A 24,430-nucleotide genomic window follows, 5' to 3' on the forward strand; every position below is an offset into this window, starting at 1 on the left:
CCATTTTTTTTTTCTTTGAACATCACACTGACTCATGCGCAATCGATTTTTAATCTGAATATTCTGAAGCCAAGAACTGGTCAATCCTGGTTATTTTCTCTGTAGTATGTTTACTGGAAGTGCAGCTGACAGAGTACAGCTGGCGAACGTCTCAAAGGGAGTGACCCCATACTCATTTGTTGTGTTGAAGTCGACCTCTGTTGGCCTAAATATGTTATTACATTAATGTGATTTATAAAAAAAAAAAAAAACAAGAAAAAAAAAAAGAAAAAAGAACTTATAGTGTGGGAAAAAAAGAGGGAAAGTAAAAAAACCAAGTAAAAAAAAAAAGTGTGAATATTGTATATGTATACAGAATGTATACAAAGATTATGGCAAAAAAAAATAAAAAATTCTGAAAACGGGAAAAAATTTAAGTAAAAAAGCATGAATGAAAGTAAAAACATAAATTATGTAAAGAAAGACAAAAGCATGGAAAAAAGGGGAAAAAAGGAAAAAAGTATGAATGTTGGCACAGGTTGGCCTTACATTCATGTAATTTAAGAAAGTGTGTGTGTGTGTGTGTGTGGGGGGGGTGTACATATTAATATAACAAAAAAAAAAACCTGTATGTGAAGAAAATAAAAAACAGACTAAAACATCCAGGTTGCCTGTACATCTTCATTCTATAAACCATCAAGTAAAACCAGAAAGACATAAAGCAAATTTGCCTATTGTTGTCTGATTAATACTTTTGATTACCACCATTTGTGAAACAATACCAACTGAGTAGAGAATCTATATTAAATTTGAAAATCTAAGATTTACGATCATTTTCAGAGTCTTGTGTATGTGACTTGTACTTGAGAAATTCATAAACCAAGGGACAATCCCTCTTATTGTTGCCCCATCAAATATCAAATATTTGGGTTATCTCATTTATCTGTTATGGGAAAAACAGATGGAACAGGTTTAATAAGGGGTAACCATACAAATGTAACAGTATCTGATTAGTATCAGTATCAATATCAATATCAATAGTTACAGAATCTCCAGCTGACATGAATGCAACTTCTTGAGAAACACTGACAGAGTGTTTAATTTCACAAAAAAAGCATTTCCAGCACTGACAGCCTGGACAGACATTACAGACTTTGGAGTAAGTTTTCATAATTGTATGGTAGTGATGTGCAGTGCGAGTCATTCTTCAAAGACCAGTATTAGATGACTGAGCTCTTTTTTCTTGCCAGTATCACTTCAGTTCATCTAGCAGCGCAGGTGTGTCAGAGGGAGGGAGGGTGTTTGGCAGCTCTGTAGACACTGGGGTCAGTATGAGGAGAGGCAGCTACACAAAGACATCATGCACTCTTTGTGTCTCTTTCTCTACTTTTTCCTATGGACCAAAGGAGCAGGGGCATCTGACCCTACCATGCCTTTCATGGAATACCTGGACCAAAAACATCTGGTGTGCCTCAAGTGGAACTTCGATGATCTGAAAGGAACCATTACATTCAAACTGGTGGTCAACACAACAGGCTGGATCAGCTTTGGCTTCAGTCCGAATGGAGGGATGGCAGGGTCTGATATTGTTGTAGGTGGAGTTGGGCCCGATGGAAAATATTTCACAGTAAGACCAAACAAATATAAGATTCCTTTATAAAGCAAAATGTATTTGTTTTGGTTTTTACATGTCCATATGCAAATATAACACAGCATTTCTGTAATGAGAGTTTCTGCTTATTTGTCTTTTTGCCACATTAGGATCGTTATGCCAAGGGAAATAGTGAACCGTTGATAGATGAGCAGCAGAGCTATACACTACTGGATCTGAGCGAGAATGATGGTCAAACCTCGATGATATTTCAGAGGTCGATTCAGTCGTGTGATGACCAGGACTTCCATATCACTGTAAGACATTTATGTCTTCTGCCCAATTTGTCCAACAGTTCCACATATATGGAATGAGATTTTAAAAATAAATAAATAAATCAGGGAGTAGCATGTGTAATAATTAAATCCCATGTCATTTGGAAAAAGTTTTCTGTGTGGAGTTTGCATGTTCCGGGTATTCCAGCTTCCTCCCACCATCCAAAGACATGCACTGATGGGTTAATCAGTTAATCTAAATTGTCAGTAGGTGTGAATGTGAGCATGACTGGTTGTTTGTCTCTGTGTCAGCCATGCGATGAACTGGTGACTCGTCCAGGGTGTACCCTGCCTTCGCCCATAAGTAGCTGGGATAGGCTCCAGCGACCCTAGTGAGGATAAAGGTTCAGGTTCAGATGATAAATGAATGAATGATGAATGTCATTTGCAAAATCATAAAACAAATCTCCCAATTTTCTTTTCTGTGCTGGAGACATTAATGCCACGCAGTATCCCTGAACTAAATCATAAGTTGCTTTTTTGTTTAACAATTTCTTCACTGTTGCAACTCATTATTGTCCCACCAAAGTCTATTGTATTGTTTTAACCTAATACTTCTGTCTCACGTTTTCTGCCTCTATTCATGTAAGCTCAGGGGAGTTCTTATGTTGGGAGCCCCTGAATATCACTATCGATTGGGCGTTAAGATAAGAGAAAAACAGCATTGTAAAGAACCTCTTCAGCTTTTGGCGTTGCACAGAAATTGTGACATATGATATGTCTTTGGTCACTAAAGCTGGGTGTTCTTTATGCGCAAACTGCAAATACACTGCATGAAACCATCATACAATCTCTCATGCATCACTTCCACTAGAATACATCTTTTTGTTCTTGCTGTTATTGTTGTATCATATTTGTTGACCAAGGTTGCAATGTCTTGTACAGGCTCAGCCCATCAAGTTAATCTATGCCTATGGAACAACAGACAAGATTGAATACCATGGAACCCGCAGAGGCACAAAGGAGGTCAACCTCCTGAACTACAGATATCGATCACCTCTACCCAGTGATAAATATCTTAGTGCCACAGTGGATAATGTAAGAATAACAGACAATTACGACAGTGATACCTACAAATGTGTGTATGTACCAGGGAAGGTGGAGTACATCAACCTTCTTTCCTGGTAATAATGTACAATGCCTTTATCTTTATTTTTTCCAGATTACTGTCCCTCCTCTTGAGACCTACTACCACTGCAAATACATGACGTTTCCAACCTTTATTAAAAAACATCACATATATCGGGTAATTGCCTTTTTCACGCTAGACTCACCACTCTTCATATTGTTTAGAATGTTTTTTAATGGTTTCCACATACTACTAATATCTGAAACAGAGTAATTTGAATTTAGATTTTACTATTGTATTTAATTTTCTTCTTGCATTCATCATTCTTTAAATCTTTTACTTTACCACAGATTGAGCCGGTGGTTGATAACTCTGACATTGTTCATCACTTAGTGCTGTACAGCTGCCCCCCCTCTGTGAACCAAAGCTTCGAAAATGCATGTCATTTGATAGATACAGAGGACTTTTGCATGGGAGTGGTGGCCGGATGGGCAGTGGGAGGAGGGGTCAGGAAGAATTAAATTTCTAGACACTACTTCTTTTACATTTCCAAATTATTAGATTTTCTTTGCTGCCTTTTGATCATGTCCTTCCTTCCCCGCAACTACAGGTATTTGAGTTTCCAGATGACGCAGGTATTCCTTTTGGAGGTGGGAGCAGTGACACTTACTATAAGCTGGAAATTCATTACAATAATCCAAATCATGAAAAAGGTTTGTATGATTTAATTTTAATTCTGCAAACACTTTTATGTTTATTAAGTGAGGGTATTAAAACAGATACAGTCCAGGAATATTTTTTGTTGGAAATCAGGCATTTATTATCTCCTTAAAGAACTGAACACAACACACATTTGGCTACATTTCCTGATCTAGGGCCAGATCTACTAAAGGTTTGCGTGTGTAAAAACGTGTGCAATGAGTTTGCACACGCAAAAAAAATGTACAAACTGATTTACTGACAGTGCGCACTAAGGGTTGCGTCTTTCAAAGGTGAAAAATAGTGTGTCTGCTTCCAGTTAGTATGTTTGCTGCAATGAATATGTAGTATGGGGCATTTGCACGTAATTGTGTGTATGCTGGGAGCTGGGAAAAGAAAATGTAAACATATTAATTTAGCACACGCAAAGTGATTTACCAAACCCAAAAGCAATTTTGCTCATAGAAAATGCATCTATATTTAACGCGTCTCAAAGGGAGGTGCAAACGGTTTGTATGCATAATTGTGCACACATAGCTGCAGTTATTGTCTCAAGAAGGAGACATCAAAACGATAAAACAAGACTCTGAGAACGTATTTTTCACCCTCATGTGAACCTTTTTGGAATGAATGAGGAAACACTCATTAAAACATATGGCCTATCCAGCCTTGTCATTTTGGAACTGTTGGAGGAAGCCAGAGCAGGTTTGGAGCCAGTCAGCTGCACCTGCTCCTCAATGCTGTTCAGAGGCATCTCACCCGCTGTACCCCCCACCTCTTTTATTTGCTGACGTTCTATTATACGCCAATTTTTCTTTTGTTCTTCTTCTGATGTCTTGATATCTTCTTTTCACTTCATCCACTGCTCACATCGTTTTACCAACAGTATTTACTTTTTCACAGATTTTCTCCCATAATATCGTTCCTTTGTGCTATCGTCAAATTTCTTTGATGTAGCTCATTTAAATGTTTATTTACTTCATCTACCAACACCTCTAATTCTATAGGTTTGAATTTAGCTTTTGGCTCTCCAAACTCGCCATGCTGCAAACCAACAAAAAACATGCAAAATCCTCATTTAAATAGGCATGTCTCCAACACCTCCAGCACCTTTTGTCATTTATGCAATTACTCTTATTAGTAGTAAATCACCAGCAAACCACGGTTCAACCTCACATGCAAAATTCTAGATTGCTCATGCAAATTAGTACACGACCTTAGTAGATCCGGCCCCTAGTGTATACAATCCTTAGTGTATCCTTGTCAGCCCCTCCTTGTGTAGTGAATTTCAACAACTTTTAAGTACCAGATATCATTAGTTTGATGGCAAAGTCAACAACTATATCAAAATGACATCACTTCTGTGCTTATGACATAACGTTGCTGCTATATAATACATTAAATCTTATTAAAACAATATCCTTTCTTTACACAGCTTTTTGTTATTTGCTATATGGCAACATTTATAGACTTCTGCCTCTCTGTATAGACAGGACAGACAGCTCAGGACTAAGGCTACACTACACCGACAAACTCAGGAAGTATGATGTGGGCGTCCTGCTCACTGGTGTGCTGAGTTATGGAAGTATGACATACAACATACCTCCAGGGGCCACTCAATTCCATACCTATAGTACATGTGATACTGCCCTGTTTTCTAAGGTATTTGGTGGTTTAGTACAACTTCCAATTATTGGAGACAAGTAACGATGTTATTTGTTCATCATAACCACTGCTTTCCACCACTAGTTTCTAAATCCTATGCCCGATCTGCAAGTGTTTGCTGTGTTGCTACACACGCATTTAGCTGGGAGGAAAGTCAGAGTTGGCCATTTCAGGTAAGAGGAAGAGATTTTGGTATTGTGTATCTAATGATACATCAAAATCTGTAATAAAATATTCAATAGAAAAATAAAGTATTTTTAAAATGAGACAGTCCCTTAAACTGCATATTTTAGGCTAGTTTTGGATTTAGATGCATATCTTCTGATAGTTTGATCTTATTATAGGTTCAATTTTTTTCTGTTTTTCTGGTTTTCTGTATTTCTCTTATATGTGTTCTTCTATCTGTAGACAAGAAAAACAAATCGACTTCTTGGGTGTGAATGAGAACTATAACTTTGAAATGCAGGAGATTGTCAGTTTAGGCAAAACCAAGACCATTAAAATGGTACGTATCATTAAGCTGCACGGCATGTATTTGTAATTTCATGGCACATTAACACATATCTATAAAAATGCATTAATGCTAACCAGTTAAATACATTAATTAATGGTTATTTGCTTTATTGTGGCGGGAGTTGCTTTTCTCTATAGTAATTTATTACTATTTTAAAATACATTTTTAAAGCAATTAGTTGTTTTGGTCTGTCAGATACAACACAACAGTAAAACAGCTCTTGAATTTATTTTGGTTAATTACTTTTCTCACACCACAGGATGATAAAATTCAAGTGGAGTGCACCTATAATACTGTCAATCGTACAGGAGTCACTAAGGTTGGTTAAATACGAATGATCAGTTGTTATAATGCAAGCAATAGGCATTTTAAAACTCTGGATTCTGTTTAAATAGTGTGAAGAGAAAAAACTAAAATTCTTTAAAAATCTTTAATATCTGTCTTTTATTTTTCAGATGGGGCATGGAACCTCTGATGAGATGTGCCTTGCCTTCCTATTTTACTACCCTGCAATTAACGTTACAACATGTATTAGCCATCCAAATACATATCCATCGGAAGGCACAAACAACCAGTATGTCCTGATGTAGTCCTTAACTCAGTCTAGTACCAGATGTTGTTTATAGAGTTTATATAGTTTATACATAAACAGTTTAATACAGACCGTTTCATGCTTCCATCTTTGACAGGGCATCTAACATCTCATCTTTAAGTCAGGAGGAAATTGTTGAGTATGAGACTACGCTTCAGACCCTGCCACAAATTCAGATCATCTTGACTGACGATGTAAGCAACAACTTGATTGTGTGATAGTGGTAGAATATTTATATAATTATTGGTTTAACTTCAATCTCATATTTTCCATTACCAGTGTATGTAGTTCCATCAAATCAGGTGTCTATTGAGTATCTGTCTTAAGAGCTGGCATTAAAAAGATGAAGCCAGTTGTATGTATTTTTCTACTTCAAAAATTTACGTTATCTCTCTTTCTTCACAGAGTCAGCATTTAATAGACGAAAATGGCAGGATCAGAGATATGATGAAAACACCTTCTATTAGTTGTCAGAATGACAATGCCTCTAGTCGATCAAGCAGCCTTGGTACTTCCTGGGTGATAAACAAAGCAGGACCCACACTGTTCCTACTGTGGAGTGTGATAATGTGAAGTGGTTGCTGTTGATTTTATCGGTTCATGTATCATGTGCACTTGGCATTTAGCTTAGATCATATTCTGTTAGCTCTTCATCACCACTGTAGATCTGTTTTTGCAATACTTGTTAATCACCGATCACCTGTACTATATACTCATTGATTTAGTATCAGTCGTTAATAAATCTATGTATTACATGTACAATGTATAACCATTATGTATAACAAAACCAAAAACTTTATTGAGATCTACTTGTTTTTGTGCTAACACTGATTTTCTCCTATGCTTATGTAACGTTAGGCAAATAGACTGCATATAAAAAATAATTATGTAAAATCCATGGTGTAAGTCTAGCTGTCAGTGTTGATTATTCACACTAAAGCCCTGATTGCCACTTTCTATGTGTGTAAACTATTTGCTTAGTCTAATCAGTTTCCAGTGTCTGTTCTATCTGTGCCATGTTGGTTTTTGGTTTCTCCTGCCATTAAAAAAACAGGAACAGGGAGTGTACCTGTTTTGTGTTAATGCTGTTTGGTAATAGTAATGCTAGGTACTGTGTGGGTATTATGGGTAAGCGGGGAGAGTGATATGAGTTAACCTTAAAATAATAGCTTCTACACATGTAAAATTCCCTTCCTTGTCTCCATTTTAATTCATCGGTAAGGAGTTCTTGTGAATTAATCTGGCCATACCATGTTTCTGAGCAGTACAAAAGCTGAAATGCACCTACTCCACATCACATTTAAATTTAATAACTTTCACATCTATTAGATGTACTTCTTGCAGAAATGCTTCATCAAAATTCTGAGATTTATGGTAACTTGGACAGTTATTTATCTGAACAGTATGTAAGAGGCCGTTCACACTCGGTGTATTTATTTTTAAACTAGTAGCCATTATTGTCTCCCTATTTACCTTCAACGGGTTTCACCCATGTGACATTTTCCAGCAGAATAATTCACAAAGGACTGTTGCTGAATAAACTACAATATAAAGTCTCTATGCAGTCAAAGAACTCATGTCTGTGCTTATTTAACCCTCCGGTATCCTGTCCAGCAAGGCCCTTACTAAGCACCAAGTGTGCCTTTTTGGCACACTTGTGGAATAATGTAAAAAAAAAAAAAAATCCATACAGTTTGTTTTTAATTCTTTTACACTTTTTTCTATTTCATCAACTTGAGCTGCAAATAAAAATACCAAATACTCAATAATTGTCACATTTTTTAACCCTTTAAATGCCGTGTTAGTAATGTTTGTAATGTCAATTTTTTTGGATGCAAAAAAACACAAAAAAAATTTTTTTTTTCAATATACTACATAAAAAGTGGATCACATATTATTTGATTTTTGCAGCCTGGCATATGTCAATGATTAACTCCAACACTGGTTAATTTGCATTACTATTTTTGGCGCTAGGTCAAATGTTCAAAAATACTAGCATCTGTCACCAAGTGTGCATAAAATGCACACCTATAAATCAAACTATTAAATATTATATATTGATTTATTTTTCTGCTCTAATTTGATTTTATTTTTATAAATCAAGGTCAGCCCTAATCATACATATCAAACGGAGGAAATAGTGCGTTTTAGGCACACTTGGGAGACAGATGCTAGTCTTGTAATTTTCTTTTGTTCACAATGTGCACATTTTATTTGGTGGCCAGAATTTTAAAGATCATTCAAAAATGAACAACTTTTGAATTCTAACCTTATTTAAATTGTGAAAAATAATATGAAGTTTTTTAACATGAAGTGCAAAGTGTGCCTAAAAGATGCACCCGGATACCAGAGGGTTAATACAAGAACAAAACTGAAATAAATCTTACAAAAGAAAACCAAATAATGTAGCATTAACATGTATTCACTTATATGAATTTCAGACCTTTTCATCCTTTACAGTGTTGAGTTACAGGCAGATGTGTCACAGACTAAAGCGTGAAAGAAGTAGACTTAGTATATTTTGAACCAATTTTGCACAGAAACGATGAAATAATCATTAAAGTCAGTATGAACACTATTGTTATTCATTTTGAGGAGTGTGTTTTCTTCTCCTGTGAGTTTGCAATGCTTGTACACAATGATTAACTAGTGCCCTTAGCATCTCGTATTATATAAAGGAATGGTTATCTTTTGCAGTTCTAAGCTGCATAGTGACCTTCTCACATCTACACAATTGTCCAGAGTTTGTGTTTTTTGTCTTGGAGCCATTGTTCAGTCGTATTTTGTTTCTTTCCACAGTTTAAAGCTCAGACATGATCTTTTACTGTATCTGTATCTCTCTGAACATGGACTGGCTTTAGTCCATTGACCTGTTGAAGACTCATTTCAGCTCCATCTACTGGAGGAACATGCATGTTACATTTCAATATGACCATGAATAAAGTGGCTGAAGTGGAGATTTTACTGAGTTAAAGTGGAATATTTATTCACGGGCTCATACCGATCTAACATGTTACTCACTCTACACGTCCATGTGTAGAAATATATGAAGCAACAAAGTGCTTGTAGACCTTCTGTGCATTTTATTATACACAAAATATTATAATACTAAGAAAATTAAAAAGATAAAACAGGTGCAATATTATGAAAAATATCACAATATTTCATCAAAGCCATATTTTTACAAATAAACCTAAAATTCTGATTATTAAGAAGTAATGTTTCTAGAAAAAACTGTAATAATGTTGTAATTTTATGAACAAATTTATTTAATGTTTGTGTTGACAAACTCTATTCAACTAATTATTTTTAGAACAGGTTTTCTTATATTGTGTCAAAATGATGAATGGATCTTTAAAAGTGATTAAAAGTTGGATAAAAAAACAAGGTTACTGAATTTGTTTTTCAACTGTTTCTGAATTTGGTTTCTTCTTTACATTGTCAACTTACACTTGAACACTTCTATTTTAAAGCAGCTGATTCCAGATTCATGTCAGTGTGGAGTTTCCCAGAATGCCTCTGCTTAAGTCTGTGGTGCCCCCAGTGGATAAAATGTGTCAGTGCAGACAGGGGTTTTACCAAATGATGACATTAATAACTATTCAGTAATTAATCATTACTGATCAAATAAACTGAACATAAAACGTAGAATTGTTCTCTGTGATTTGGTGCAAAAAGACATTTATTTACAAAAAAACAATGCATGTGTGTTGAGTTTTTTTTTTTTACAGTGAGAACACAGAAACAGCACAACATCAATCAAACATTCACCAATAATCAACACACGGCTCCAGAGAGAGATCAGTGATCGATGATCGATGCAGGTAGGTCATGTGACAACAGGCTGGTTTAAAGAAGCAGAACGAGAATTTCAAAATGATCGGTAAGGAAAAGAAAAGCAGCTGCCGATGGTTTTCATCTGGCGTGTCTGATTGTCCCAAAACTTCAGACACAATCAACCCGATAAAAAATTAATACACAATCAATCAATCAAACACACCAAGGCACTGCTGCTGCTCATCACTGAATCTCCAGATTCGATGAGTCTTTGTCGTTTTGAAACGCGTTAAAAAGCAGCAGACCTTGTCTCAGCTTCTCTAATGTTTCTGACATTGAACACAGGTAAGCTTCAGATTTACTGAAGTCAGTGAATGTGTCACATAGTACTTGCTGATTGACCAGTCGATCAATAAATAATCAGATGAAGAAAATAAAAAGTTGATAAACTGATGATGATGTGACAGTTGCACTGAAGACAAAACCACAGAGGATTTACTTCAACCTCAGGACGTTTAGAGAGGACCATTCATTTGGAAATGACCACATGTACTGTATGACCAATTGATTAGTCCATTGCTTGAAACATCGAAATGATCATTTATTACAATCTTTAGACAAATAGACCATCAGGGCCACACGAACATGGAAACAATCACACTGTTTTCAGAGTTGATAAAAAAGTCCTAGAAGTTCAAGAAAACAATTAATAACTGTATCTGAGTGAAATTTCTCAATAAATGTATAAATAACGTGTTGTCACATGATGTAAACAACCTGGACTAGCAGCCATTTAGCTGACAGAGATCAGGTGGGTGGTCTCTAAACGTCACATGGCTGAAATGAAACCTCCAACAGGTCAGCTGACCATTCAGTCCACGTGTGTTTCAGCCTCATGTTAAACAGAATCTAAAACTCACTCCTTTCAATTGAGTTTTTTTCTTCGACTGTTCAGACCTGGACCCAGTTCACTTCCAGAGGCTGAAGTGAACCTCACTTCGTCCTCATGTCTTTAGCCGGTGGACGATGACAGGTCATTTTTTCTTCTTTCTTATGGATGATGTCACACACACACCTGTACAGGTACAGAGCTCATTCTGACTCCTCCCCCCCTCCTAACGTCACTCCACCGGGACGCCGTCTACACTCTCCTGGGAGATCTCTGAGTCCAGCGAGTAGCAGGAGCTGCCATTGTCCTGCGTGTCCCTGACGTCTTCAGACAGTGCTGCGACCGAGGCCCCACCCCCAGCCCCGCCCCCAGCCTCGGCAGCAGCCTCACAGAAATGGGCGGCGCCCTGGAAAAGCGTACTGCAAAGGCGGTTGTAGCGGTGGAAGCGTGCTGGTTTTCCTGTGTGCGTGTACATGTGCTCCTGCAGCTGGCTCTTGTGTGTGAAGCGTAGGCTGCACACAGCGCAGGCGATCTTACGCTTGCGTGAATGCAGGACAGTGGGAGTGGCAGAGGGGGCAGGGCTGCTTCCTCCACCGCCCCCTCGGCTTCGTCGCAGCTCGGCCGCCAGCTGGTTGGCCAGCGCCTGACTTTGCCGTAGTGCTTCCTCTAGACACCCCGCGTCTAGCTGCTCCCTGGAGCCTGGTGGCCCCTCCTCAACACCGGTGTCCAGCTCTGCTCCCTGTGACAGGGCAGGGTCGAGGGCGTGGCTGAAAAGGTGCTCCCGTAGGCCCTCGGGGGAGGAGCAGCGCTCCCCACAGCGAGGACAGAGCAGAACCAGGGGGCGGGGAGAGGGCGACCCTGGCCCTGGCCCCTCCTCACCTTCACCTTCGCAATCTTCACCTTCCTCGTCCTCCACACGTTCCTGCTTGATGCGGCTTGAGATGTCTGAGTCATCTCCAGATGCCACTGAGCAGACGTTCCGGAGCGCCGAGGCTTGGCGATCTGAGGGGATGCCCTCAAGCCCAACAGTAAGAGACAGGGAATGGGCTCGCCCCCCTCGGCTGGAGCGCCCGTCCTCTGGTGCTCCTCGGGACACTGTGGTCGACTTGGGGACCCCGGGTGCCTCCTTATTGGCCAGCTGGGAGGATATCTGGATTCCGTAGAGGTTGGACATGCGGACAACATCGGAGCTGGCATCAGCGGCGCCCTCGCCAGGCTTCCTGCACAGCTGATATGCGTGAAGGAACTTGATGCCCTCCTGCAGGCGGCTCTGGTCCACCGGCTGTTTGGGACACAGGCCAGTGTACATGATGTGCAGCAGGTAACTGAAGACATCCGGCTGAATGTCTGTGGGCTGAATCTTTATACACTCACTGAGGGGTGGGGTCAGACAGAGGGAGGGGTCAGACAGGGGGCAGAGACAGAGAAAACGATTATTCACAGGGGGATGTGATTCTATTCCCATTGTTGTTTCCATTTTACATTTTGTTATTTGTCATTTTTCCAGTAGATTCCATGTGAAGTGATGATGATCATGATCTTGAATAGGTCATTATAAACTCCTGCTTTAGTCTTTAATCATTTGTCAGGTTCCAAAAACATATTCTGTTGAAAACTCTGAAATCTGAGAAAAAACTAACAGTACTCAGGTACTGGTTCTCACCTGGACTGATGGATAAAAATCATCTTGAAATAGTTGGAAAAAGCGGCGAGGACAGCACGGTGGGCTTTGAAGTAGACGTTGCCAATGGCGACAGTACAGTCGCACAGGAAGCCGAACTCTCTCTGAACATTAAGCTGCTGGAGCAGGAAGAGGCTGTGAGCCGACACCTCCATGACCGACTCTGAACACACAAAGAACACGGATCAGTAACAAAGTAAAGATCAGCCTCAGAACCACAAGTCACTTCATTTAAATAACAAGATTTAGTGAAAGTGAAGGTGGTTTTAACTGTTATAAAACTGTTTTTCATGAAGGAAACTGTAGGAAACATCAACAAATCCTGCAGATCGTCATCACAATCACAGCCATCAGTTACTGAGATGCAACAGGCATCGTTACCATGACAACACACGTACAGACACAGCATTACAGTGGACCACATGGCATTTTCATGTTTTAATTGGGTTCAGTTCAGGTTTCGGATTAAACTGACAAAGTTTCCAGCATAAACAGGCGTTAGACTTGTATGTCAGTAAACCATCTCCATACTCAGAGATCACAGAGGATTCATAAATGAAACAAAAATCTATTCTCAGGTCTGGATTGTCTTCAGGATCAGATGGATCTGGAACAACACCACAGATGTTGTACTGCAGCATATGTGTGTGTTTTTTTTATCAGAGATGGCCAAAATGTATCTAAGGAATAGGCCTATAGACCTGGCTGCAGTTTGTCAAGTAGAAGAATCTAGAAGTGAGATGTGGACCTAGCAACAAAAAGAAAATGACAGAAAACACAAAATATCCCCTTAGAAAATACAACCAGAGGCAAACACCTTGTACATGATCTGTCTGACAATGTGGGCTGAATGTGGCAGTAAATCTAGTCTTGGTTTGCATTCCTCCATACATTTATTTAGTTTGGGTTTACATTATTACTGAAGGTTTCTGTCTTTTCCCTGCTGAACATGAACGCACCACATTAAGCATCTGTTAAACACGAGGCTCTTTGACGTAAACCCAGGTGAGTCCAGGTGACTCCGTGACCTCTGACCTCTGAGGACACCGATGACACTGAAGGTCATCTGATGTTAACATAAAATCTAAAAAAAAAACCTACGACAATAACAGAGCTCCGCGTGCACGTCTGGCCCGGCTCGTGCGCCTCCTCCTCCTCATCCTCATCCTCTGCCTCCTGCTCATCAGCCGCACGCGCCTCCTCTTCTTCATCACACACACACACACGCACATCCGACGGCTCCCCGCTCACACCCGACCACTCGCGCGCTGCGAGTGTGTGTGTTCCCGTGCACGCGGTGGCGTTAATGTCCGGTGTCTTACCTGTAAACGTGCAGATCGTTTGAGTCCGGATCAGACCTGGACCTGCAGACAGGATCCCGCAGTAAACCGCGGAAATTCTCGCGAGAGGAGGGGGTCAAAGGGGCTGGTCACGTGAGCCGAGAGCCTGAACGGAAATGGAAGAACAGATCAATAAGTGATCGATTAATACGATGGGAGCAATTCAAATTATGATTAAAGTATAACATAATAAATAAAATAATATTCATTGTAAATAGAAGTATAATATTAAATAACATAACGTGAAATAAACGTAATACAAAAAATAAATGAAGTGGATTAAATATACAAAACAAAGTAACGACATAGAATACATGACATAAAATAAACACTAAATCATAAAAGACAATGTTTAACTGAATAATAATTTAAGTACAACACGTGAAATAAACAAGGATATCAGTCAATAAAATCAAAAATCTCGGACTCATTCGGGTCTCATTGGTTTTATTTGGGCCCTCTAATAGGTGACCTGGTCCATCTGTAAATGTTTCCTCTGTTACTCAGATCTCAGGTCCAATGGAAGGTTTGACTGACATTGTGACTGACTCACTGCTCAGACTTTCAGAGTTTCTCAATATTGGAAAAAAAGTTTTTTGGTTTTTTTCTCCTGTTAAACAGCTCCACTGCAGTTATTGATTTTGTTACACGAATATTTGATGGTTTGCCGTTTTATTGAGTCAGTAAGCTAGGGTTTAGAATGAGCTCACCCATCAGCCCTTGCGTCCCTCTCTATCAAATTGTTATTTATTTAGAGACTAAATGCAGAGATTTAGTCCTGAGTAACAGTTCAGGAAAATATTAAAAAGATTATTGTTCGTTTTAAATGACACAAGATTAAAGTGACAGAAAACGCAAAACAAGAAATTACTTTTGTGTGTTCTATTTTTAAATTTAATTAATGCAAAATGACACAAGAGTCACTGAAGAGAAGAATCTGACAAGCAACAATCCATGCTGTATCATTAATCTTTCTTTATTTCATCGTTGGAATGACGTTTAATTTTCCATTTGACTTTTTTTTTTAAATAAACGTTTATAAAAACGCATTAAAGTAACATAATCGTGACATTTGTGTAAACAGTCAGAATAACCACTTGTCTTATTTTGTGAGTCTTCTGTCTTAGTTTCCGTTTGATTTATTTTGTAGGACGCCATTTTGTCCGGATTCCCGACTCGCCACTCATGAACAACTTGACGGAGCGGCAGTCTGTGCGGAAGTTCTTTCATCCCGCAGGAGAAGAAGAAGAAGAAGAGGCTTCTCCTTCGTCTCAACTTTCCGCCTGAACGCCGCAGACCTCCGTACACACTCTCCGGGAGCCCCGGGAGCCTCCGCTCACTCTCCGCCCACAGCAGTAGCTCCTCCGCTGGCCTCCAGCCCCACGGTGAGTGTTCCTCGTTTCGGCCCGGCCGTCGGCGCTGCCTGCCCGGGAAAATTGTCAGAAAATCCCCGCGGCCTGCTGCTCTCGGTGCGCCTGAATGCGGGTGGTAGTGCGGGGGTGGCGGGGCTGTTTGCGGGAGAGATACCGCTTTAAGGCCGTTAACAGAGCCGCCATTACGAGCACTGATTCCGGTTGAGGTTTTCAAAATAATGTGAGAATAACGCGTTAATAGCAATCTAGGAATGAAAGCAGGAAATGAGATTGTTAAATAATTAACAGATTTAAACTCATGGAAGCACATTTTTGTCACTGCGTTGAAGTCGAAGTATAGCGGGTGGTTATTCACAGAAAGTAAACTTTCAATAGTAACGGAATGGACCATTGACCGGGAATCGGACTCGGGTCCTCCGCGTCTCAGTCCAAGCGGTTCCTATTTAGAGACATAGCAGTTGTTCCAAGGGCCGGCCTACTGGCGATCTGATTATCTTAGTACTTTTCGGGATGTGACGTTTACATCTCAGCCTCAGTGTTAATTAAGATTAAAGTGTATATTGTGTTGTGAAATGTGAATGTAATGCACAGTATGTGCTGTAAACTCAAGCAAGCAGTCCTGCTGAGCAGGAGTATACAGAGCCCCTTTGATGACATGTGAGAATAAAAAATAATGCGTGGCCACCAGTTAGTAATGCCTGGCCACGAGATAACTAACTCGTGGCCACGAGTTACTACTAATGTGTGACCACAGACAGTTCACCTGTGAGACTGCTGTATAACGCAGCACACAGATTTGATGCTCTTCCCAACATGGAACATCTCGATTTGATTTCATTTTATTTTCACCTAGGTATGAACAACTGTGATATACGTACCTATAATTACCTTTATAAAGGTAATTACCTTGATTCTGATTAAACTGCCTCCCCAGCTTTGTTGCAGAGGGAGAACTAAAAGCATACTACAGTGGCCACACATTAATACTTTTTTCCCTCACATGTCACCAAAGGGGTTCTGTAGGTATATGACAATTCAGAGAAGGATATCGCATATGTATGTATATTTAGTGCCCCCCCCCCCCCCCCCCCCATTTTTTGTGGGTCCACCACTGGTAATGTAATTAAGTAAACCAAAATGAAACTCATAAAACACATGAATAGGTGAAATACAAACATGTCTACATGTCTAAACCCACATAATGGAATTTTTGTTATTGTCGCATAATACCGACAATGATGGTAGTGTGGTGTAATAAAATTAATACTACACATGGTATTTCTGATGTACTTAAAATCATTAGTTATTAAATTATAATGAAACTTAATCGTGGATTTACGGTTTCTTATATGACAAAGTAAAACTGAATTTGATTCGTGGAGAGCAATGCTATTGTCTGCTTACACTGGTTCTATAGTAAAAGTCTTAATCAAGTTTATAAAAAGGAAATTAAAAAAAGACTAAATTGAAAGACTCTTTGTGATTTAATGTGCATATCTAAAACATATTAACTCTTGGTTTAAGTCGTTTGTGTCATTCATTAAAAGATGTGAAAGCTACAGACACATTGGATTTAAAGTTGCTGTCAGAAGGTCCAGGTCCATGTCTTTTATTCTGAAGATCTACCGGAAATGGCCGCTGTCATGGCGGGCGTCTTGGCAGCCGTGAGCTGCACCGGAGCCGTAATCTCCATCTTAGCTCGTCGGTGTGGTCGGCCTCTCCCTTCTCCCGGCCTTCACACGGCCTCTCCGACCCGGGCCCCGCTTCCATGGCTCTCTGGCAGAGCTCCACGGGTCGTCGGTGACAGAGGCGCGGTGAACGCGGGAGTGTCCCCCGCTCGGACCCGCAGCGGACCTGCGGGGGCGGGTTTACGGTAAAGCGACCCACCGACACTGGAAACACAAGATTAATGTGGATTTAAAGACGTGACGGTGGAAAGTCCCGTTGTAAAGTGAAGGAGAACGTATTAAACCACTGTTAAGAGTCAAACAGAAGACTTAGTGTTCAGTTGTATTCCATAAGGAGGCCTGATCTGAGACAGGATAAAAAGAGTTTCAGTTACTACAGTTGAAGTATTCAGTTACTCCACTAAAAGTACTGGACCAGCCCACAGTAAAACTGTCTGTCCTCACAGTTACCTGTCACTGGCCAGATCCTTTACCTGTATTGTGTGTATGTTACTCTATTTCTAGTTACACAGTTCAGTACCTTTGATGTTTAAAGGCTCATAGAATGATGATTTGTAACAGGAAATGGCACATTAAGTGACCCTCATTTTGAAAAACCCACACTTTTAAAAATAATTATTTGTGACTTTATTACTGTTAAAGTCTGTTGAGTGATTGCAAGCAGCTGACACATGCCTTTATTTCCCTCAGGTCTAATTATGTACAATTGTATCCTATCTGGAAGTAATAAAAGTGATAAACGTCAGAATAACTAAGTCTATAATTCTAGCACTGAATATCTAACTAAACATACAATTCTCAGCAATGCTATGCCTGGTTTTTATTTTTTGAGTATGTATTTTTGCTGTACAACACCACTATTAGTGTGAAGTTCTGCCAGTTACTGTAGTCAGATGTGATGTTTAGAAATTATTTCCTGCAGATGAAATTGCTCATGGTGCTTTACTAAATGGGCGTTTAGAGCTGTTTCACTTGTGTTTTTAATTTGTGCACAAAATACCTAGAAACACCACTGATTAAGGAAAGATCTCAGTATCCCCCAAAAATATTTATTTTGGAGGTGTGGAAAAGTTGGCATTTCAATGAAAGGTGAATGTGAAGAGCAGCGGAAACAGACTGAGTGAATTATTGGGGATGTGAATATGTACAGCAATGAGTAACCACTAACATTGACTGAACTGATACAGTAATGGCATATCAGATGGGAAGGGCAGTGCAAGGTAACAAAATGAAGAGTTTGAAACCGCATTCTCTGAATCGGGACCAGAAGTTCAGTTCAGAGATCAAAACTAAGACCAGAATTGGCTTTTCACTTCTCTCAGTTCTTCAGATCATGTTATTCTATAAAGTACCATCAACTTTGATAGCTTGAAATATGATGATGAACCAGCTCTGAAAATTCCCATTACGGTAGTGTGTGGAAACGAGCATAAATGCACATATTATGTCAATTTTCTGTAAATTCAGTTTAACATTTGCAAAACTTATTGATGAAATCATTGCTCGTGTCAGTTGTTAAATTTGGTAGTCAAGACCATCTGAACTGAGTCCAATGCAAGTCCAAGTGTATCAAGACTAAATCAAGCCCAACATATGCAGTGTCATTACCGAACAAATGACAATCCACAGCTTTCAATTTGACATTAATCCAAAAGGAGAAGAAGGGGAGAAAACAACAAAATATAGTGACAGTGATTTTATTTGTCCTGAAGCTTGTAAGTCTTTGGTACTGACCCAATTAGATACCGGTACCAAAAATTACAAATTTATTACTCTGTGCCCATTACTACATATGTCATATAAATGAAAATGTATGAAACCCCATAACTTCAGAAGTTATTATCTAATGTTTCTCTGTGTTGTCAGGACGATGGCGAGGCTGAGCCACAGCGACCATGTCCTCCAGCAGCTTAACAACCAGAGAGAGTGGGGCTTCCTGTGCGATTGCCTCATAGCCATCGGTGACATCTACTTCAGAGCCCACAAGGCTGTGCTGGCGGCCTGCAGTTCCTACTTCAGGATGATGTTCATCCGGGATCAGCAGGGGGCAGGCCGCCTGGACCTCAGCAACATGCAGATCAGCGCTGAGTGCTTTGACCTCATTCTGCAGCTCATGTACCTGGGACGCATTGTTGTTGGGAGCTACGAGTTCGAGGAGCTGAAGGCGTCCATGGCCTATCTGCAGATGTACTACATCCCTGACTCACTGGAGGACCTCCGGGACATCCGGAGCTCTAACCTCACCCCATCCTCTTCTTCCTCATCCTCATCCACTTCCTCCACTGGTCCTGCCAGCGGGAAAATGATGTTTGGTGTACGCATGTATGAGCAGCAGAGAACTGCGGCGCTGGATGGAGAGCGTTTATCCAAAGCTGTGAGCTGTGGTACTGGGCGTCCAACCGTTCCAGCCACTGTCAGCAGGCCGGTGGCAGCAGAGGAGCCGGTCAGTGCTCCTTTGATTGTGGCTCCTCCTGCTGTGGATGGATCAGCTGAGCAGCCATGTGACCTGCGGAAGAGGTCTGGCGGGCGTAGTGCAACACTTAAAGACCGCCCTCGATTTGGTCGCACTTACACTTGTGACGATTGTGGCTTTGTCTTTAGCTGCGAGAAGCTTCTGATTGAGCACATTCTGACCTGCACTAACCGGAAGGCCTTCCATGCACCCAGAGGCAACACTGATGACAACGAGTCCAGCAAAGCTGAGAGCTCGGCCTCTGACACCACTGAGGACACTCGGATCATGTGCAAAGGTGAGGAGGACTGGCCTGATGCCAAGGCGGACTCTGACCTTACTGTCGGGTCAGGGGTAACGGACGAGCCTGCGTCAACCCGCAGCATCTCCATCAAAACAGAACCAGAGGAAACCCTGTTCCCAGAGATTGAGGTGGTGCGGGTTGGAGAGCACAAAGGCTGTCCACGGTTTGGCAACTCCGCCCACAAAGACCTGCTGAGAGAGAGGAAGGGGTCAGAGCGGCAGCCAGAGCCCAGCGTTTCTACATTGGACAACAGTGGTGAGGCTTTTGAGGGCCAGAGCGACGACTCAGGGATCCCAGCAAAGCTCCGTAAGGTCAAGGAGGAGCAGCAAGATTCTGACTGCACCCCATGTGAACTATGTGGAGCCCTGTTGACGGAGGAAGATCGCTCTGCCCACTACCTATCCAATCATATGGGGCACATTTGCGCCTGCGGACGCTGCGGTCAAGTACTGATCAAGGGCCGGCAGCTCCAGGAGCACGCCGAGCGCTGCGGCGAGTCCCACGGTGTGGAGTCGGACTCCCACGGCGAGGACGAGGAGGCGCAGGGGCCAGAGGAGGGCCTACTGGAGGCAGAGGCGGTCGACCTGGCCTGTCCCCACTGCGGCCTGTTGTTCCAGAATGAGAGCGTGGCGCTGGAGCACGCCCTCTCCTGCCATGAGCAGGAGCTTTTTCGGCCAACGCTGCTGGAGGAGAGTGGAGAACCCGACCACCGGCGCAAACACTTCTGCAGTATCTGTGGCAAAGGCTTCTACCAGCGCTGCCACCTGCGCGAACACTACACCGTCCACACCAAGGAGAAGCAGTTCACCTGCCAGACCTGCGGAAAGCAGTTCCTACGTGAGCGACAGCTACGGCTTCATACCGACATGCACAAAGGCATGGCACGCTACGTCTGCCCCGTCTGCGACCAGGGAACCTTCCTGAAGCATGACCACGTCCGCCACATGATTTCCCACCTTTCGGCTGGGGAAACCATCTGCCAGGTGTGCTTCCAGATCTTCCCCGGTGGTGAGCAGCTGGAGAAACACATGGACGTCCACCTGTATATCTGCGGTGTTTGCGGAGAAAAGTTCCGGCTCCGTAAAGACATGAGGAGCCACTACAACTCCAAGCACACCAAGAGACTATAGAGGGCCGACAAAGTCAAACCAGTCTGTAACTAAAAGCCATAAATGTGAGAACAAATGTATGCACTTGAACACCAAAAAAAAAAACTTTGAACCTGCACTTTTAAAGTTTATGCATAAACTAATTGGCTGTTGACACTGTGAGCAGCGAGTCTGAGTAGTTGGTGAGCGATGGAAATGAACAGAATTGAAGAACAGTGATAAATCATAGAGTAATTTGAGGATTTAAAGTTAATTTGATGAAAACAAAACCATGTTTCAGTATTTTCATTCATTCATTCATGTGTTACAGTTTGTTCATTTTCACAAATTTTTATTTAGCGAAACCATTACCAAGCAACAATGTCTGAATTATTTAAGTTGCATATAATTTACATTTTATATTATACCAACATAAAATTGTTTTCTTGTCGTTCAGAGGAAGTTGTTTTTGAGACACTTTCCAAAAGTTTCTCAAAGTGGTAAGTGCATTCACAGAGCAGCTACATTAGTAGGTCAATGTTTTTCATTGCCAAAGTGCAAAAAGTTGGTAAACGCTTTGGTCTGAAGTAGCACACACATTAAATGTCTGCTGAAAGATTGGAAAATGATCATATTTTAACCTTCATCTTCTTTTGTAAAATGATAAATGTATGAAAATAATGGAACATGGTGCTGTTCAGATCACGTCTACTTAAGATGAATTAAATGGCTTAATTTATCACTTCATGATTCATTTTCCATTTACATCCATTTTATCAGTTAATTTTTGTTCTTTTCCTGCTGTTGAATAAAAATTTCTGAGTTGTTTTCTGTCAGATAAAATGGTTTGAATCAGTGTCTGAAATCAGTCAGGATTAAATGTAGAAACAAACGACAAACTGAATTATGGATGTTTATGGAATTGTAACACCAGGACCTCGATATATTGAGAGAATTAATGACTCATCATCAAATAATGTGGAACAATGTCAAAAACTGATGATTTGTACACAGAAGTGTTTATATAAAATAGAAAATTTATTCGTTTAATAATTTTACTGCTTTTACTCCATGTAAAAACCTGATTTTCTTTTAGCATGTTCTACATTTAGTGACAATGAGGAACTTTTCTCATATTCATTAAATTGTGTAGTTTTTCGTTAATGAATTGAATATTATATGAACTGGGAAAGCAAAATTAAAGTAATAGTCCAAATGAAAAATGCAAAATATGTAAAGGACATATAACGTCATATCAGCAGGTGAAAGGATAAACATAATGAACTACATTTTAAAGTAATGCAACTCCACTGTGTCTCATCAAAATATATGTTAAATATGAAGCTTTTAATGTGACATATGCATAACGCATTCATTTGTTCCATAAAGATATGAACATTTTTAATCTAGGGAACATTGATGTGTAGTTTTCATTTTCATGAAATCGACACTCAAAAATAGAAAGGATTAAATGTAAACACAATGTCTGGACTTTTGCGTGGTTATAATTCTAAAAACCCATTCTACTTTAGATTTATTCTTTTTGTCTTATTAAAGAAATTGTTTTGTAAAGACACCAATGACCTGCTGGAAACATTGTGCATGCATTTGTATTCAGGTTTTATTACAGGCTAAAACATCCTAAAAACATAAAGTAAACTTCAGAATGTCTACACAGGACTAAAGTCAGACTATAGTTAGATGTAAGCCTTGGTTGAGGTCTGTCTTCATGAAGCTGGTTCTGGATTTTCTGACAGAAAACAGACTACAAAGAGATGAAAATCTTCAGTTTCCTGTTCAATATATCCAGTTCATGACAGGAGCTGCTCACGGTGTGAACACTCATTCCAACCGGCACTGAACTCCAGGGGAAATCGGACCGCCGCCCTCTCTTTAGCCTCCACGTGTGCTGGCTTTCGGCGGATCCGGATCCTGCTCAAGTTGGGGGTTCTAGTGCCAGTTGGAGCGCTGCGGTGCCTCCAGCTTCTGCTCGGTGTTTCAGAGTTTTAACTTGAGATACTAAAGAGCTGTTCATGGTGTTGTTTGTGGACTCATGAGCCGTGTTTCCGTTAATGTATTTCATGCACATTCTCAAGGATTGTATCAGAAAGGATTCATGCCTGAGGTTTTTATACCTATTTGAGCTGATATTTGTCATTTTAGAAAAAGTGTTAAGTATATTCTGGCATATTGAATTAAGGACATGATGGATCAGGTGAAAACATGGCCAGTAGCAAGTGGGAAGTTTAGAATAAAGAACTAATTTGATTTAATGCTGGTTTTCACAGCATTAAATCAAATGAACAAAATAAGCGCAAAATCAGTATCATGAAACGTGTCAATGGTAAATTTAGCAAAAACTGGGGGAAAAGGAACGTCTTCAAACCAAAATGATTGACTTCCTATTGGGGCTAATGTTTGGCTCCAAGTGGCTTTTTATTGGCCTGATACTTGATATTTCTACTAAATATAGCAAATGTAGGTAAAGCCACATGCATGGGCTGAATTTTTTTTTATACTTTCCACACCTTTGCCCAAGATAATATAAAAATTGTGACCAGTTGTAATGCAGTTTTTTTTTGGATTCCAGGCATGTTTTGCAACTTCAAAAAACAAATAAATTGGCAAAAAAGAATAAACTTTACCCTTAACCCTTATACATACAAGAACAAACTTGTAATCACACTACAAACATGAGTCTATTTATATTTTCGTCTTTGCAACATTTCAAAACGTTGAATTCTTTTAACATTTTCTGGAAACACGGCTACGGACTCACTCTTCTCTTGTCTTTCAAACTGCTCTGTGATTGGTGCCTTTACTGTTACACTTTTTCTTCTATACCGTGTGTCCCAAAAAAAATTACAATCAGACTTTTCACATTGATAACTTTCAAAATAACTAAACAATCTAAATGCTATTTCAGGGTATGAAACTATAACTTGTTACCTACATCTTACAGAGAACCCCATTTAATTTGGTTCCATGGTCACAGAGAAATGTGGGTCTCTGTAAAGCATGTCATGGGTTCATTTCTTCCAAGTTTGGCACTTGGATGCTCTTGGCATCCATATAAATGAAAATATTTTGCTCACAACTGACAGGGCGTGAGCGTTTATATTTTTTTTTGTTTGAAAAAAGAACCTTTTTTTTTTGTTTGTTTTTAAGGGAAGAGTTCAGTGTAAATATTTGAATATTATTGTTCATGATCATCTTGATGACAAAAGAGAGAAAAAAGAAAGAAAACTGAAAGCCAAAAAGGAGGAAGAGCTCAGTCCAGTCTTCTATGAGTTAATCATTTAATATCTTTCTTTAATCATTCATTTTTGCACCTTACCAACGTTTGCAAAACTCAGAAATCTGCTTCCTTTTTGATGTAATTCATTATTCATTT

The 24,430-nt window shown here is 40.1% G+C and overlaps 3 protein-coding genes across 4 annotated transcripts; 2 read left to right on the plus strand and 1 right to left on the minus strand.

Annotated features, from left to right (window-relative positions):
- The first annotated feature begins 1,339 nt into the window (after positions 1–1,339).
- Positions 1,340–7,255, plus strand: moxd1l (monooxygenase, DBH-like 1, like). Its single transcript, XM_030128212.1, has 13 exons — positions 1,340–1,606; positions 1,741–1,887; positions 2,791–2,943; positions 3,068–3,151; positions 3,325–3,480; positions 3,585–3,687; positions 5,163–5,335; positions 5,423–5,511; positions 5,747–5,843; positions 6,112–6,171; positions 6,308–6,426; positions 6,542–6,638; positions 6,850–7,255. Exons 1-13 carry the CDS (start codon positions 1,340–1,342, stop codon positions 7,015–7,017), a joined length of 1,713 nt encoding a protein of 570 aa, XP_029984072.1. The 3' UTR covers positions 7,018–7,255.
- A 2,853-nt stretch (positions 7,256–10,108) lies between these two features.
- On the minus strand, positions 10,109–14,383 carry zbtb25 (zinc finger and BTB domain containing 25). Its single transcript, XM_030128312.1, has 3 exons — positions 14,114–14,383; positions 12,774–12,954; positions 10,109–12,483 (listed from the first exon to the last, which is right to left on the minus strand). The coding sequence occupies exons 2-3, from the start codon at positions 12,944–12,946 to the stop codon at positions 11,343–11,345; spliced, it is 1,314 nt and encodes a 437-aa protein (XP_029984172.1). The 5' UTR covers positions 12,947–12,954; positions 14,114–14,383; the 3' UTR covers positions 10,109–11,342.
- Positions 14,384–15,200: 817 nt separating this feature from the next.
- Positions 15,201–23,402, plus strand: zbtb1 (zinc finger and BTB domain containing 1). 2 transcript variants are annotated; one of them, XM_030128310.1, is made up of 2 exons: positions 15,201–15,516; positions 19,059–23,402. In XM_030128310.1, the coding sequence occupies exon 2, from the start codon at positions 19,063–19,065 to the stop codon at positions 21,076–21,078; it is 2,016 nt and encodes a 671-aa protein (XP_029984170.1). In that variant the 5' UTR covers positions 15,201–15,516; positions 19,059–19,062; the 3' UTR covers positions 21,079–23,402. The 2 variants fall into 2 exon arrangements, with proteins under 2 accessions (XP_029984170.1, XP_029984171.1); XM_030128311.1 differs by lacking the exon at positions 15,201–15,516 and adding an exon at positions 16,929–17,641 and having other exon boundaries at positions 19,056–23,402.
- The last annotated feature ends 1,028 nt before the right edge of the window (positions 23,403–24,430 follow it).

This window comes from Sphaeramia orbicularis, chromosome 24 (assembly GCF_902148855.1).
Source record: "Sphaeramia orbicularis chromosome 24, fSphaOr1.1, whole genome shotgun sequence".
Taxonomy (NCBI): domain Eukaryota; kingdom Metazoa; phylum Chordata; class Actinopteri; order Kurtiformes; family Apogonidae; genus Sphaeramia; species Sphaeramia orbicularis.